Source organism: Pogoniulus pusillus, chromosome 1 (genome assembly GCF_015220805.1).
Source record: "Pogoniulus pusillus isolate bPogPus1 chromosome 1, bPogPus1.pri, whole genome shotgun sequence".
In the NCBI taxonomy this organism is placed as follows: Eukaryota; Metazoa; Chordata; class Aves; order Piciformes; family Lybiidae; genus Pogoniulus; species Pogoniulus pusillus.
In genome coordinates this window covers 2795202-2811946 of record NC_087264.1, presented here as the reverse complement: position 1 = coordinate 2811946, position 16745 = coordinate 2795202, and the positions used below count along the sequence as shown (strand labels likewise).

The following is a 16745-nucleotide window of genomic DNA, read 5'->3' as shown; positions in this document are numbered from 1 at the left end:
GTTCTTTTTGATATCCCTGTGCAGTCTGGAAGCTAAATGGTTGGTTTGGGTTGTGAGTTTGTTGTCAGGAGGTTCTGTTTGCTTGTTTGGGGTTCTTTGTGATATCCCTGTGCAGTCTGAAAGCTAAATGGTTGGTTTGGGTTGTGAGTTTGTTGTCAGGAGGTTCTGTTTGCTTGTTTGGGGTTCTTTGTGATATCCCTGTGCAGTCTGAAAGCTAAATGGTTGGTTTGGGTTGTGAGTTTATTGTCAGGAGGTTCTGTTTGCTTGTTTAGGGTTCTTTTTGATATCCCTGTGCAGTCTGAAAGCTAAATGGTTGGTTTGGGTTGCAAGTTTGTTGTCAGGAGGTTCTGTTTGCTTGTTTGGGGTTCTTTGTGATATCCCTGTGCAGTCTGAAAGCTAAATGGTTGGTTTGGGTTGTGAGTTTAGTGTCAGGAGGTTCTGTTTGCTTGTTTGGGGTTCTTTTTTATATCCTTAAGCAGTCTGAGAGCTAAATGGTTGGTTTGGGTTGTGAGTTTATTGTCAGGAGGCTCTGTTTGCTTGTTTAGGGCTCTTTGTGATATCCCTATGCAGTCTGAAAGCTAAATGGTTGGTTTGGGTTGTGAGTTTGTTGTCAGGAGGTTCTGCTTGCTTGTTTGGGGCTCTTTTTGATATCTCTGTGCAGTCTGGAACATAAATGGTTGGTTTGTTGTCAGGAGCTTTTGTTTGTTTGTCTGGGTGTTTGTTGTTTTTATTTTTTAATATCTATCCTGAAGAATCTTTTTCCTTTCCTCAAATTCTGTGCAGTGGTAAGGTTGTAGTATGGAAAAAAAAATTACACTCTGTGAGAACATCAAAGACTTCATTCACAGATTCAGCAAAAAATCACAGAGTATCACAGTATTATTAGGATTGGAAGAGACCTCACAGATCATCAAGTCCAACCCTTTACCACAGAGCTCAAGGCCAGACCATGGCACCAAGTGCCACGTCCAGTCCTGCCTTGAACAGCTCCAGGGACGGCGACTCCACCACCTCCCCGGGCAGCCCATTCCAGTGCCCAATGACTCTCTCAGTGAAGAACTTTCTCCTCACTTCCAGCCTAAATCTCCCCTGGCACAGCCTGAGGCTGTGTCCTCTCGTTCTGGTGCTGGCCACCTGAGAGAAGAGAGCAACCTCCTCCTGGCCACAACCACCCCTCAGGTAGTTGTAGACAGCAATAAGGTCACCCCTGAGCCTCCTCTTCTCCAGGCTAACCAATCCCAGCTCCCTCAGCCTCTCCTCGTAGGGCTGTGCTCAAGGCCTCTCCCCAGCCTCGTCGCCCTTCTCTGGACACGCTCAAGCATCTCAATGTCCCTCCTAAACTGGGGAGCCCAGAACTGAACACAGTACTCAAGGTGTGGTCTAACCAGTGCAGAGTACAGGGGCAGAATGACCTCCCTGCTCCTGCTGACCACACCATTCCTGATGCAGGCCAGGATGCCACTGGCTCTCTTGGCCACCTGGGCACACTGCTGGCTCATGTTCAGGTGGGTATCAATCAGCACCCCCAGATCCCTCTCTGTCTGGCTGCTCTCCAGCCACTCCGACCCCAGCCTGTATCTCTGCATGGGGTTGTTGTGGCCAAAGTGCAGCACTCTGCACTTGGAGCTATTGAACGCCATCCCCTTGGACTCTGCCCATCTGTGCAGGTGGTCAAGGTCCCGCTGCAGAGCCCTTCTGCCCTCCAACTCAGTCACATCTGCCTTCAGCTTAGTGTCATCTGCAAACTTGCTGATGACTGACTCCATGCCCTCATCCAGGTCATCTATGAAGATGTTAAAGAGGATCTGCTCGTGAAATGCAGGTTCTAAAGGACCTGAGAATAGGTCTCTGCTGAGCTGAAGGTATATCTCAAGGGCAGGAAAAAAGAATAATCTCATACAGTTGTATTCCCAAGAAATCAATTGCAGAGTGGCTTTTGCTGTATGGTAATTACCAGTTGATTGGTCGCTGTGATATAAGGAGCTTCCAACATAACAAAAGTTCTTCTATGGACAGCCTTTTCCAGATCTCTGTTAAGTTTTGTTGCTGCTGTTTGTTGGGTTTGTTTCTCCCTTAACTGGAAATAAGCATTTTCAAAAGTATTTAATGGCAACATGGTAAATAACAAAGTACAAGTTAAAGTGAAGTAGGTATTGTCTGCTGGAGAGTCTCACCTAGAATTCAGCTTCTACTTTAAATTATAAGTTTCTTAATACTTTCTGTATTACCATGGTAGATAAATGGGGGAGGCTAATAAGACATTCAAGAAATGTGAAGTGAGACTGATGTAATAGACTCATAGAATCATAGGATCAACCAGGTTGGAAGAGACCTCGAAGATCATCCAGTCCAACCTATCCCCCAGCCCTAGCCAGTAAACCAGACCATGGCACTAAGTGCCTCAGCCAGCAGTGTGCCCAGGTGGCCAAGAGAGCCAATGGCATCCTGGCCTGGATTAGGAAGAGTGTGGGCAGCAGGACAAGGGAGGTTCTTCTGCCCCTGTGCTCAGCACTGCTCAGGCCACACCTTGAGTGCTGTGTCCAGTTCTGGGCCCCTCAATTGAAGAGAGATGTTGAGGTGCTGGAAGGTGTCCAGAGAAGGGCAATGAAGCTGGGGAGGGGCCTGGAGCAGAGCCCTGTGAGGAGAGGCTGAGGGAGCTGGGGGTGTGCAGCCTGCAGAAGAGGAGGCTCAGGGCAGAGCTCATTGCTGTCTACAGCTTCCTGCAGGGAGGCTTTAGCCAGGTGGGGTTGGGCTCTGCTGGCAGGCAAGCAGCAAGAGAACAAGGGGACACAGTCTCAAGCTGTGCCAGGGGAGGTCTGTGCTGGATGTTGTTAGGAAGTTGTTGTCAGAGAGAGTGATTGGCATTGGAATGGGCTGCCCAGGGAGGTGGTGGAGTCGCCGTCCCTGGAGGTGTTGAATCAAAGCCTGGCTGAGGCACTTAGTGCCATGGTCTGGTTGATTGGCCATGGCTCGGTGCTAGGTTGGACTGGATGATCTTGGAGGTCTCTTCCAACCTGCTTGATTCTGTGATTCAGGATTTCTTTTTCCTTTCCCCCCGCCCCTGTGCTTAGGTTGTTGCTTTCCACCTTGCTTTCTCCTGACTATATTTAGCAGTTTCTTAATTGCTTCTGTGCAGTTTCTTTTCTTCATTGCTATCTTGTCCTATGCTATGTGTGTTTTCATCTCTGAATCCTTATAATTCCCCATATGCTCCTAGCTACCCAGTCCCTCTCCTGGGCTAAAGGCTTGAAATCACTCAGTTAAAACAATTCAATTATCAGAATGATCTAACAGCTCCCTTGTTCCTCATTCCCTGACATTGTCCTCTGTTTTAATGTATTTACTTTTCTTATTACATCATTTTTCCCATTTATGTTCTGTGCTCAACATCATTACTCTTTTTAGCTCGTTCATAAAAATACTTCATGGTGAGATTCTGTCTGAGTATTATTTGTCTGTAATTTTCTGAGTGTTATTTGTCCATAATTTTTGGAATATGCCTGGGTTTTAGCAGAAACCATGTAGAATTGATTTGTCCTGGCTTCTGTTGTGTGTAAGAAAGAAAACCTTAAGTTAGTTAACAGCTACTGTGTGAAGAGGAGACAAAGAAAATGTTGTTTGTGAGCTGATTGTTCTGTTTTGTTTGGCTTTCTCTGCTAACAGCAGTAAATAACAGTGAATATGTGGCCTATATTAATGACATCAATATTGATTACAATTGCTAGTCAGGTATTAAGGTTGCTGTAAGCCAACAGAAATAACTGCTGTTTCATTGGATTTATTTGAGGAGCGTGGCTGCTTTTGACTTAAGAGGCTATTGTGAGCTGACAGTTCAAAACATAAGCTGCTCTTAATAAGCAGAATGGATGTTCTTTATGAGAGCCCTGTCTTTGCTGCACAGTTAACCTAGCATGATGCCTGTGCTCTGTGTTCTTACCTGTGCATCTTGCTCTGTTCTTGAAAAGTTTTAATCCTTACCTTCTCTAAGGTGAGAGAATTGGGCTTTATTACCTTCTTTCCTGTCACTCCAGTTCCCTGGAACATGAATCATAGAATCATACAATCAGCCAGATTGGAAGAGACTTCCAAGGTCATCCAGTCCAAACTAGCACCTAGCCGTAGACAATCAAGCAGACCATGGCACTAAGTGCCCCAGCCAGGCTTTGCCTTGACACCTCCAGGCACAGCAACTTCACCACCTCCCTGGGCAGCCCATTCCAATGCCAATCACTCTCTCTGCCAACAGCTTCCTCCTAACATCCAGCCTAGACCTGCCCTACCACAACTCCAGACTGTGTCTCCTTGTTCTCTTGCTGCTTGCCTGGCAGAAGAGCCCAACCCCACCTGGCTACAGCCTCCCTTCAGGTAGTTGTAGACAGCAATGAGGTCACCCCTAAGCCTCCTCCAGGCTAAATGAGCCTCTCCTCATACGGTTTGTGTTCCAGGCCTTTCACCAGCCTTTCTGCCCTTCTCTGGACACCTTCCAGCACCTCAGCATCTCTCTTGAGTTGCAACCAGCTGCATTCCTCACATTTTCAGATTGATGTTTTCTGTAGTTTTAGTCAGCCTTCTGAAACAGTCACTAAGTGTTGCTGAGGTGCACCTCCCCTGCTGATTGATCAGGGAAGAGTAAATGATGAAAGGCTGTGCTGTCAAGACAGCAGATACTTGCATGCTGAGTTAACTTTAGCTTTTGTATTCATTCCACTAGTCTGTTTTGTAGATGTAGGATTAACTGATCTTTGCTTTGAACCTCAGTAGTTTCTCATTTCTAACACAACTTCCATTTCTCCTTCCTTAGGATAATGTAATTCCACTTTGCTTTGGTCCCCTTCTTCCAAATCCTCCCTAGAATTGTCATCTCTTTTAGATACAGCTAATTTCATCAGTTGCAAAGATTTCCCTAGTGCTTTTCCTGACCTGTCTGAAAGGGTTGCTGTTTCAGTTCTGAGTTCAACAGATGCCTCTTCTTGGTTAGGTGTGAGTCAGTAAGGCCTTTATCCTAATGCCTTGTAAAGTATAATGGTGCAGTTCAGCCAGCTCTTGTGTTACTTACATATGTTAATCCCAAATGGAAGAGTTCAGATTTTCATGAGATTGCTTTAGCCACATCCTGATCAAATCAGCCTTGAGGAGTCTTTGGTCTGTAAACTCTACAACCATAGTGCAACAATGTGCTGTTTGTCTAGTAGCTTAGACAGCTACACAGACAACCCAATGTGAAGCTATAATAAAAGGCTTTTTATCATGTTTTATAGAATCATGGAATCAACCAGGTTGGAAGAGACCTCCAAGATCATCCAATCCAACCTATCCCCCAGCCCTAGCCAGTCAACTAGACCATGGCACTAAGTGCCTCAGCCAGTCTCTTCTTGAACACCTCCAGGGGTGGTGACTCCACCACCTCCGTGGGCAGCCCATTCCAATGCCAATCACTCTCTCTGACAACAACTTCCTAACAACATCCAGCCTATACTTTCACCAGCACAACTTGAGACTGTGTCCTCTTGTTCTATTGCTGGTTGCCTGGCAGAAGAGACCAACCCCCACCTGGCTACAGCCTCCCTGCAGGTAGTTGTAGACAGCACTGAGGTCACCCCTGAGCTTCCTCTTCTGCAGGCTGCACACCCCCAGCTCCCTCAGCCTCTCCTCACAGGGCTGTGCTCCAGGCCCCTCCCCAGCTTTGTTGCCCTCTCTGGACACCTTCCAGCACCTCAACATCTCTCTTGAATGGAGGAGCCCAGAACTGGACACAGCACTCAAGCAGTGACCTGAGCAGTTTTGAGTACAGAGGAAGAATATCCTCCCTTGTCCTGCTGGTCATAGTGTTCCTGAGCCAGGCCAGGATGCCTTTGGCTCTTTTGGCCACCTGGGCACACTGCTGCCTCATCTTCAGCCTACTATCAGTACCCCCAGGTCCATCTCCTCTTGGCTGCTTTCCAGCCACTCAGTCCCCAGCCTGTAGTGCTGCTTGGGGTTGTTGTGGCCAAAGTGCAGAACCCTGCACTTGGCCTTGTTCAGTCTCATCCCATTGGCCTCTGCCCACCTATCCAGCCTGGCCAGGTCCCTCTGCAGTGCTCTCCTACCCTCCAACAGCTCCACAGCTGCTCCTAGCTTGGTGTCATCTGCAAACTTACTGATGCTGGACTCTATCCCTTCGTCCAGATCATCAATAAAGATATTGAACAGGACTGTTAGGTTTAAACCCTCTAAACTTTAAGTGTCATAGAAGTGCATACTAAAACTTTGAAGGGGTGGTCTCTTCCATGGGTGTATCACCTTATCCAGCTTTACAGATAGGAACTACATGTTTGAAAATTGGGACAGTGGAGGAGGAAAGGAATACCTCACAATCAGACCACCTTTCATAACGCTGTCGTGTTTTACTCCTAACAGATTAAAGAGGCAGCTGACATTATTCAGAAGCTGCATTTGATTGCACAAGAGCTGCCTTTTGACAGGTAAAATTCTATCTGAACATCTTTTAGAAGTAATCTTCACATAGGTATGATTTTCTGATGCTTCCCTTGTCTACTTTTTGGTGCTTTGCTTCCTGATTCCTGCAGCTTTTGAGCTGGATTGTGTGCTTATTTCTCCCTTCTGTTCTCAAATTTGCCTTCACCCACTCGTGTTGCAGGATCATCTTTACATACACATCCTAAACTGCTTAACAGACTTTTAATGGGATAATTTTCCTGTGCTGACTTAATGCTAGATTTGAATTTGATGCTTGTAGGTTTTTATGCCTCTAAAGCATGTAACTTCTCTGTCGTCTTTGTGATGCATGTTCTCATTTTAAAGTAGAGTGCCTGTTACTCGTGATCTGGAATGCCTGTGATTTCCCTTGTGATGTGGATTGGAATTTAATCATGGTATTTTTGTTGTTAACAGGTTTTCTGAAGTAAAATCAAAGATAGCAAGTAAGTTATCTATCTGGTTCAATCCATATTCCTATATTTGCATTGTTAAAGATGATTAAAGGGGTAGGCAGTACTGTCAGTATTGCAGCTTTTGTCAATGCTTGTAATATGTAGCCTTATGGATTTTTGTTGTTATCCCCTTTCCTCCTCAGGTAAGTACCATGATTTAGAGTGCCAGCTAATACAAGAATTTACCAGTGCACAACGAAGAGGAGAAATATCCAGAATGAGAGAAGTAGCAGCAGTTTTGCTTCACTTTAAGGTAAAACCTGAAGGGTTTTGTTTAAATCATAGAATCAGTCAGGGTTGGAAGGGATCACAAAGGTCATCTAGTTCCAACCCCCCTGCCATGCCCAGGGACACCCTACCCGAGAGCAGGCTGCACACAGCCTCATCTATCTTGGCCTTAAACACCTCCAGGGATGGGGTCTCAACCACCTCCCTGGGTAACCCATTCCAGCCTCTCACCACTCTCATGCTGAACAACTTCCTCCTCATGTCCAGTCTCAGTCTGCCCACCTCCAGCTTTGCTCCATTCCCCCCAGTCCTGGCACTCCCTGTTATCCTGAAAAGTCCTTCCCCAGCTTTTTTGGAGGCCCCCTTCAGATCCTGGAAGGCCACAAGAAGCCTTGGAGCCTCCTCTTCTGCAGACTGCATAGCCCCAACTCTTTCAGTCTGTCTTCATAGCAGAGGTGCTGCAGCCCTCTGAGCATCCTCCTGGCCCTGATCATCCTCGTGTAAATAAAACCACTCCTGATACAGTAAGAGGCTGTTTCAAGGGAACATATCTGCATATTGGCACAACCACCATATCAGATAACACATAGAACTTTAGAAATAACTGAGATGTTCCACCTCAAATCAAATGCAGGGGAATAAAAGAGGGAGATATCAAGGGACTGAAGGTGGTGTCAGTGGAGACCATTCTATATCTTATCTTCTATCTGTGTAAACTGATTTCCATGCTTGAGAAAGTGGTGAAACCTGTTGTCTACACCCATGTAGAGTTTTGATAAGTGACATTGCATCAGATTTATGGCAAAAGTGGATTTGAAATCATCTGCATTTTTGGTGACTTCTTTTGGGGTGGTTGTTTGTGGGGGTTTTTTTGGGGGGGTGTTTGTTTGGTATAGGCTTTTCTGCATGCATAGGTTTTTTTAGGTGTTGTGGGGTTTTTCTTTGCTGCTGTTGTATTTTTTAGCCCCAATAACTTCCTCACAGAGGTTGTACATCCTTGATTTCAGTCTATAATAAACCCATGGAGAACCTGCTTTAACATTGAGTCGTTTTGCTCCTTCCTTAGGGCTACTCCCATTGTGTTGATGTGTACATTAAACAGTGTCAAGAGGTAAAAGCATTTTGTTTTACATAAATCTCTTTGGGTGATGATTTATTATTTATTTAGTGTTATAGATTGTTGTAAATGCATTGTAAAATGTGCTTCTGAAAATCCTAGGGTGCATTCCTGAGGAATGATGTCTTTGAAGATGCAGCCATTCTCTGCCAGCGAGTGAATAAACAAGTTGGAGAAGTCTTTAGCAACCCAGAGACTGTGCTAGCCAAACTCATTCAAAATATCTTTGAAGTTAAACTTCAGGTATTTAATATCTTAGTGTGCTGAAGTTCATTGGGGAAACTTGTAAAGCAAAAGTACTGTGTTTAGTAAGAATAGTTCATGAGAAATTCCAATATTTGTAATATTATCTAGGGATGTGGAATCATAACTTTGTAACAACTCAGACAGCTGAACCCACATGAAAGCAGCTTATGCTCTGAGCAAGGGCAACTGAAAGTACTCAAGTTCAATGTAGAATCATAGAATCATCTAGGTTGGAAGAGACCTCCAACATCATGCAGTCCAACCTAGCACACAGCCCTATCCAGTCAACTAGACCATGGCACTAAGTGCCTCATCCTGGCTTTGCTTCAACACCTCCAGGCACAGTGACTCCACCACCTTCCTGGGCAGCCCATTCCAATGCCAATCACTCTCTCTGATGACAACTTCCTAACAACATCCAGCCTAGACCTGCCCTGCCACAACTCCAGACTGTGTCCCCTTGTTCTGGTGCTGCTTGCCTGGCAGAAGAGACCAACCCCACCTGGCTACAGCCTCCCTTCAGGGAGCTGTAGACAGCAATGAGCTCTGCCCTGAGCCTCCTCTTCTGCAGGCTGCACACCCCCAGCTCCCTCAGCCTCTCCTTATAGGGTTTGTGCTCCAGGCCCCTCACCAGCCTTGCTGCCCTTCTCTGGACACATTCCAGCACCTCAACATCTCTCTTGAATTCAGGAGCCCAGAACTGGACACAGTACTCAAGGTGTGGCCTGAGCAGTTTTGAGTACAGAGGAAGAATAACCTCCCTTGTCCTGCTATCCACACTCTTCCTGGTCCAGGCCAGGATGCCATTGGCTCTCTTGCCCACCTAGGCACACTACTGCCTAATCTTCAGCCTATTGTCCACCAGTACCCCCAGGTCCCTCTCTGCCTGCCTGCTCTCAGCCACTCTGTCCCCAGCCTGTAGTGCTGCTTGGGGTTGTTGTGGCCAAAGTGCAGAACCCTGCCCTTGGCCTTGTTCAGTCTCATCCCATTGGCCTCTGCCCACCCATCCAGCCTGGCCAGGTCCCTCTGCAGGTCTCTCCTACCCTCCAACAGCTCCACAGCTGCTCCTAGCTTGGTGTCATCTGCAAACTTACTGATGCTGGACACTATCCCATCGTCCAGATCATCAATAAAGCTATTGAACAGGACTGGGTCCAGCACTGATGCCTGGGACACACCACTGGTGCCAACTGCCAGTTGGATGTGCCACCATTCACCAGCACTCTCTGGGCTCTGCCATCCAGCCAGTTCCTGTTCCACATCAGAGTGAATCTGTCGAAGCCAGGAGCTGCCAGCTTGGTTAGGAGCTTGTTGTGGCAGACACAGATATGTACAATTAAAAGGGCATCAGTGTTTTCATTAGCTAATTCACTGGAGGTCATCTGCATATTTGATATTTTTCCTCTGTGCCCCCTACCAAGAATATCTCAGACTTCATATTTAGTGATTTTTATCTCTTCATTCTTGGAATTTGGATTCATGTGAGAGTAACATCAAGTAAAATAACTGGTGGTGACTGCTGTCTTGCAGTTACTGCAATATCTGTATGGTAGTCTGGAATAGTTGAAGATAGAAGTTTTCTGTCCTGTGAATGCAGTCAAGTGTGTCAAAATCAACAGCATGACTGTTTGTTGCAAAAAGCAGTTTTCCTGTAGATCTGATTTCTTTTTGTAGCATAGAGATTGAGATTGTGTTCCAACCCCCAATTCATTTAGAATCATAAAATCACAGAATCAGTCAGGGTTGGAAGGGACCACAAGGAGCAGCCAGTTCCAACCCTGCCCAGGGACACCCTACTCTAGAGCAGGCTGAACACAGCCTCATCCAGCCTGGCCTCAAACACCTCCAGCCATGGGGCCTCAACCACCTCCCTGGGCAACCCAGTCCAGCCTCTCGCCACTCTCCTGCTCAACAACTTCCTCCTCACTTCCAGGCTGAATCTTCCCACCTCCAGCTTTGCTCCATTCCCCCTTGTCCTGTCACTCCCTGAGAGCCTAAAAAGTCCCTCCCCAGCTTTTTTGTAGCCCCCTTCAGATCCTGGAAGGCCACAAGAAGGTCACCTGGGAGCCTCCTCTTCTGCAGACTGCACAGCCCCAACTCTTTCAGTCTGTGCTCACAGCAGAGCTGCTGCAGCCCTCTGAGCATCCTCCTGGCCCTGCTCTGGACACACTCCAGCATCTCCACATCCCTCTTTTCCCAGGGGCTCCAGAGCTGGCTGCACTACTCCAGGTGGGGTCTCAGCAGAGCACAGCAGAGGAGGAGAATCACCTCCCTGGCCTCGCTGGCCACACTTCTGCTGCTGCAGCCCAGGCTCTGCTTGGCTTTCTGGGCCACAAGTGCACACTACTGGCTCATGTTGATCTACTCATCCACCAGCACCTCCAAGACCCTCTCCTCAGGGCTGCTCTCCAGCCACTCACTGCCCAGCCTGCATTTGTGCTTGGCATTGCCTCAACCCAGCTGCAGGACCTTGCATTTGTCAGTTTTGATTTAGTGTTTTATGTCAAGTGATAATTTTGTTTAAATACTCAATAACAAGAAGGCTCTAAGCTCCTATCTGCTTTGTGTATGTATTATGATAAGGAAATATGTAAGCATCTCCTTTACTTACTGTCAACTGCAGAAATGCCCTTAGGCCTCTGTTGCTTTTGATTCTGAAAAAGAAGAGGATTTCATGTGGTTGGTCAAGCATATTTTCAAAGCAATCTGCCTTTTGTCTTTGCATCACACACTGCTGCTTTGTATTATGAAATTACTTTTTCTAGAAGATGCATTGAAGTCTATCTGTAGATAATGCAGAGATTTAAAACCAAAGAATGTCTGAATTGAGTAAGATACACACTTTGCAGTAAATTCCACTTAATCTAACAAGTAGTGAGCAGGACCTGTGATTGCAAGTTTGTCTTCTAACAGATGCCCCCTGATTTTACAGAGTTATGTGAAAGAGCAGCTTGAAGAACACAGGAAATCAGATGCAGAGCAGTACCTTAAGAATCTCTATGATCTATATACAAGGTATTTATGATGCAGTTATTGCTGCAGTAGATTGATTTATTGTCAAGATGAAGAATGATAGAATTACAGAATTCTTTGGGTTGGAAGGGACCTTTAAAGTTTACTTCATCTAGCCTCCACTTCAGTCAGCAGGAACATAGAGTCATAGGATTAGTCAGGGTTGGAAGGGACCACAAGGATCAGCCAGGTCTAACCCCCCCTGCCATGGCCAGGGACACCCTACCCTAGAGCAGGCTGCACACAGCCTAATCCAACCTGGCCTGAAACACCTCCAGCTATGGGGCCTCAACCACCTCTATGGGCAACCCATTCCAGCCTCTCACCACTCTCATGCTAAAGAACTTCCTCATGTCCAGTCTGAACCTAACCACCTCCAGCTTTGCTCCAAAGTCCCTCCCAAGCATTTTTGGAGCCCCCCATCAGATCCCGGAAGGCCGGAAGAAGGTCACCTGGAAGCCTCCTCTGCTCCAGCCTGCACAGCCCCAACTCTTTCAGTCTGTGCTCACAGCAGAGCTGCTGCAGCCCTCTCAGCATCCTCCTGGCCCTGCTCTGGACACGGTTCAGGATGTCCACATCCTTCTTTTAATGGGGGCTCCAGAACTGGATGCAGTACTCCAGGTGGGGTCTCAGCAGAGTGGAGCAGAGGGGAAAAATCCCCTCCCTGGCCCTGCTGGCCACACTGCTGCTGCTGCAGCCCAGGCTCTGCTTGGCTCTCTTGGCTGCAAGTGCACACTGCTGGCTCCTGTTGAGCCTCTCATCTTTGACTAGATCGTGTTGCTCAGAGCTTCATTCAACCAGACTTTGAATGTTTCCAGGAACAGTGCATTCAGCACCTCTCTGGACAACCTGTGCCAGTCTTTCACCACCCTTCCTGTAAAATATGTTTTCCTTGTTTCTAGACTAAAACAGAGAACTTTTACTGCTGTTCACCTTTACAGTGATGGCTTTGCTAAAGAAAACCTGAAATTGCTGTTATTATTTTGAATGGGAAGTATTCAGTGCTGTGACCTTGAGAGAATAACTTCAAAACTGTGCAAAAGGCAGTCCTCAGCATTTCACTGGCAACTTACTTGATGCCAGATGTACTGTATGTAATTAAACATGAATTATGTCAAAGTCTTTACTTAAATGCAAAGCTGCCAGAAGCCTTAATAGCAATCAGGATTCTGTTGTGCTCTGTACTTTACAAACATATAATGCTGTAATTCATACAAATTCAACCTTTTCCTCCTCTCCCCTTCTTTGTTTCTTTTGCATAAAGAACTACTAATCTGTCAAGCAAATTGATGGAATTTAACTTGGGTACTGATAAGCAGACTTTCTTGTCTAAGCTTATCAAATCCATTTTCATTCCCTACTTGGAGAATTACATTGAGGTGGAAATTGGTTATTTGAAAAGTAGGAGTGCTATGATTCTGCAACGCTATTATGATTCCAAAAACCACCAGAAGAGGTCCATTGGCACTGGAGGGTAAGTTTCTTCTGTCAAGTTTCCTGCTTATATAAAATGGAAGGGAGGCAATAAGGGGAGAAACATAACATTTACCACATCAGATGTATGGTGATGGACTGCAAAAGGACTTCTAAAATGACCTACAGCTCTTTTTTTTTTGGTCATTTGTTGTCACTTTTATGTTAACTTCTGCTTAAAAAAACAAGTGTATTGCTCTTGGTCCATGTGAAAGGTGATGCATGGTATTTGTATGCTCATGGGAAATGAAAAATCCCAGTTAAACCTATGTTTCAACTTAGGAGCCAGATCCACAAAAGGACTGAAGCAAAATTAAGGTACCTAAAGCATGTATATGTGTGTATCTAAAAGCAGACATTTTTTTTTCACCTGCCCAGGTCTTGTGGTCCCCTCCCAAGACCTAGGAAGGGGAAAAGACCATAGCAATGTCAGTGAGAAAGCTCTTAATGAGCCCAGAAGATGCAATGGACTTAGAGAAAGGTAAAACAAGACTTCGTTATCCTCAGGGTAGAGAAATTCTAATCAAGGAGTAGTGAGAAGTGGGAAAGGAAGAATTAAAACTTGTATGAAGGTAAAGGTGATAAAACTACTTCACCTTTCAGAGAGCTACTGGGTTCAGTGTGTCAGGAATGAGAAGTCATTTGGAGAGACTTCTCAGGGGTAGAGAAACTCTAGTCAAGGAGTAGTGAGAAGTGGGAAAGAAAGAATTAAAACTTGTATGAAGGTAAAGGTGATAAGACTACTTCACCTTTCAGAGAGCTACTGGGTTCAGTGTGTCAGGAATGAGAAGTCATTTGGAGAGAGCAGCAGCAGCAAAGTAACTAAATGAACTAAAAAACAGAGATGGAAATTTAATTTTCTTGGAGAAAATTAAATTGGTTGTAGTGTCTGGGTTGTGTTATGCATGAAAATGTGTTGGAGCATGCTTGACTAAATCAGGACTGCTGAGATACTGAATGAGGATGAGAGGATCAGTGGGTGTGGATGACACAGAAAGCCCTCAGTAGTGTTTTGAAAGTGCAGTGTGACAGAATGTATGGAGGCTACACTTTGTCTGCAGAGCCTAAGTACCATAAGAGTCAATTGAAATGACTCTTACTCCACAATGGGGAGTAGCTGGTGCCGTGGTGTGAACATGCCATGGGAGAAGACAATTGACTGTGGGATCAGACATGGTAGCTTTGCATTTGCTGGCAGTTTTTAAGCTTGCAGGAATGTTGTAATGCTTGTGTATCCTAAAAAGTGTGTCTTGGGTTCTGTGTTTTAACAACTAAAACATTCTAAGTCATTGTTGAATTTGAGCTTCAGGACTTCCATCCAGTGAAGCTAACTTCTGGTGTGTCTTTGTTCTAGTATTCAAGACCTCAAAGAGAGAATAAGGCAACGCACAAACTTGCCCCTGGGGCCAAGTATTGACACACATGGAGAAACTTTTCTGTCTCAGGAAGTGGTGGTTAACCTTTTGCAAGAGACTAAACAAGCTTTTGAAAGATGTCACAGGGTAAGTTTGCTTCCTGTGATCTCCACTAGTGGAAGGATTTCGTGCATGAAGTTAAACCTTGAGATTCAGTTCTGAAGTGTCCAGTTCTGGGCTCCTCAGCTCAAGAGAGATCATAGAATCATAGAATCAACCAGGTTGGAAGAGACCTCCAAGATCATCCAGTCCAACCTAGCAGCCAGCCCTAGACAGTCAACCAGACCATGGCACTAAGTGCCTCATCCAGGCTTTGCTTCAACACCTCCAGGGACGGTGACTCTACCACCTCCCTGGGCAGCCCATTCCAATGCCAAGATGTTGAGATACTGAAACATGTAGATGGTAGCTGAACATGATCCAGCAGTGTGCCCAGGTGGCCAAGAGAGCCAATGGCATCCTGGCCTGGATCAGCAACAATGTGGCCAGCAGGACAAGGGAGGTTATTCTGCCATTGTCCCTGTACTCAGCACTGGTCAGGCCACACCAGGAGTGCTATGTCCAGTTGTGGACTCCTCAATTCAAGAGAGATGTTGAGGTACTGGAAGGTGTCCAGAGAAGGGCAGCAAGGCTGGTGAGGGCCCTGGAGCACAGCCCTGTGAGGGGAGGCTGAGGGAGCTGGGGGTGTGCAGTCTGCAGAAGAGGAGGCTCAGGGCAGAGCTCATTGCTGTCTACAGCTCCCTGAAGGGAGGCTGTAGCCAGGTGGGGTTGGGCTCTGATGCCAGGCAAGCAGCAACAGAAGAAGGGGACAGAGTCACAAGTTGTGTCAGGGGAGGTCTAGGCTGGCTGTGAGGAGGAAGTTGTTGTCAGAGAGAGTGATTGGCATTGGAATGGGCTGTCCAGGGAGGTGGTGGAGTTGCCATCCCTGGAGGTGATCAAGCAAAGCCTGGATGAGGCAATTACTAGTTGACTGGCTAGGCCTGGGTGCTAGGTTGGACTGAATGGTCTTGGAGGTATCTTCCAACCTGCTTGATTCTCTGATTGCTTGGATTTTTGCTGTGAGGTTTTCAGGGTTTTCTGTTCATATGGCAGAAACCTTTTGGACTTTTGTTAAATAGGTTACTGTTGCAATTCAAGTTAATTTTTCTTCTTCCTAGCCTCATGAAGTCTTCCTATAATTCCTCAAAAACCTAAGCTGTGTGTCTTATGTGTAAAAGCCCTGTCACCTTTTTCTTTAGAAAAGGGATTTACTGACAGGTTGATGTCCCAAATCCCCAAATTGGTTGCAGCTCATGGAGGTACAGATGCTCTCTGTGTGTGTGGGCATTACTTCACTTAATAAAAGTTTTCATGCTCTGCTGGCTCCAGCTGAACTGTGGTGAGTGGAGCTGAGGTTCAATCTCTAGTATTTTTTATTGGGGTACTATGGCAGTCTTCAAAGAACAGCTGCACTGAGTGAGACTGGAGGTCTGTCTTACCCAGTGTCCTGTCTCTGGCTAGGGGCAGCAGCAGAAGCTTGGCAAAAGGGGGAAAAAAAGGCATGCTATGAAGACAGTCCTGTGTCCAGTTCTGGGCCCCTCAATTCAAAAGAGATGTTGAGGTGCTGGAAGGTGTTCAGAGAAGGGCAATGAAGCTGGTGAAGAGCCTGGAGCAGAGCCCTGTGAGAAGAGGCTGAGGGAGCTGGGGGTGTGCAGCCTGCAGCAGAGGAGGCTCAGGGCAGAGCTCATTGCTGTCTACAGCTCCCTGAAGGGAGGCTGTATCCAGGTGGGGTTGGGCTCTTCTCCCAGACAACCAGCAAGATAACAAGGGGACACAGTCTGGAGTTGTGGCAGGGGAGGTCTAGGCTGGATGTTGTTAGGAAGTTGTTGTCAGAGAGAGTGATTGGCATTGGAATGGGCTGCCCAGGGAGGTGGTGGAGTCACCATCCCTGGAGGTGTTGAAGCCAAGCCTGGCTGAGACACTTAGTGCCATAGTCTGGTTGACTGGCCAGGGCTGGGTGCTAGGTTGGACTGGATGGTTTTAGGGGTGTCCTTGAGGCTCTGGCCTGCCTGATCTAGGGTAGGGTATCCCTGTCCATGGCAGGGGGTTGGAGCTAGATGATCCTTGTGGTCTCTTCCAACCCTGACTGATTCTTTGTTTCTATGATTCTCTTCCATGACAGTTACTTCTTCTGCGTGTCTTTTCCCAGCATCCAGTGGTACACAGTTTAGGTCATTCCTGACATTACACTGGGACAATTCTGGCTTAAGGGCTACTAAATAATATCTACCTTTATTATTCCTATTGGAAACTGTTTGCTTTTGATAGCATCCTGTGGCATGCCAG

The 16745-nt window shown here is 46.4% G+C and overlaps 1 protein-coding gene across 3 annotated transcripts in view; it reads left to right on the top strand.

Annotated features, from left to right (window-relative positions):
- EXOC5 (exocyst complex component 5) overlaps positions 1–16745 on the top strand; it is a 91589-nt gene that overhangs the window by 12511 nt on the left and 62333 nt on the right. For 2 of the 3 annotated variants that reach the window (XM_064149645.1, XM_064149485.1), the window contains exons 5-13: positions 6397–6461; positions 6892–6920; positions 7073–7182; positions 8224–8268; positions 8377–8517; positions 11453–11535; positions 12797–13006; positions 13288–13323; positions 14360–14507. In XM_064149645.1, the coding sequence (XP_064005715.1) occupies positions 6397–6461; positions 6892–6920; positions 7073–7182; positions 8224–8268; positions 8377–8517; positions 11453–11535; positions 12797–13006; positions 13288–13323; positions 14360–14507 (867 nt within the window). The remainder of the gene's footprint in view (positions 1–6396; positions 6462–6891; positions 6921–7072; positions 7183–8223; positions 8269–8376; positions 8518–11452; positions 11536–12796; positions 13007–13287; positions 13324–14359; positions 14508–16745) is intronic. The other variant, XM_064149561.1, reaches the window with a different exon arrangement.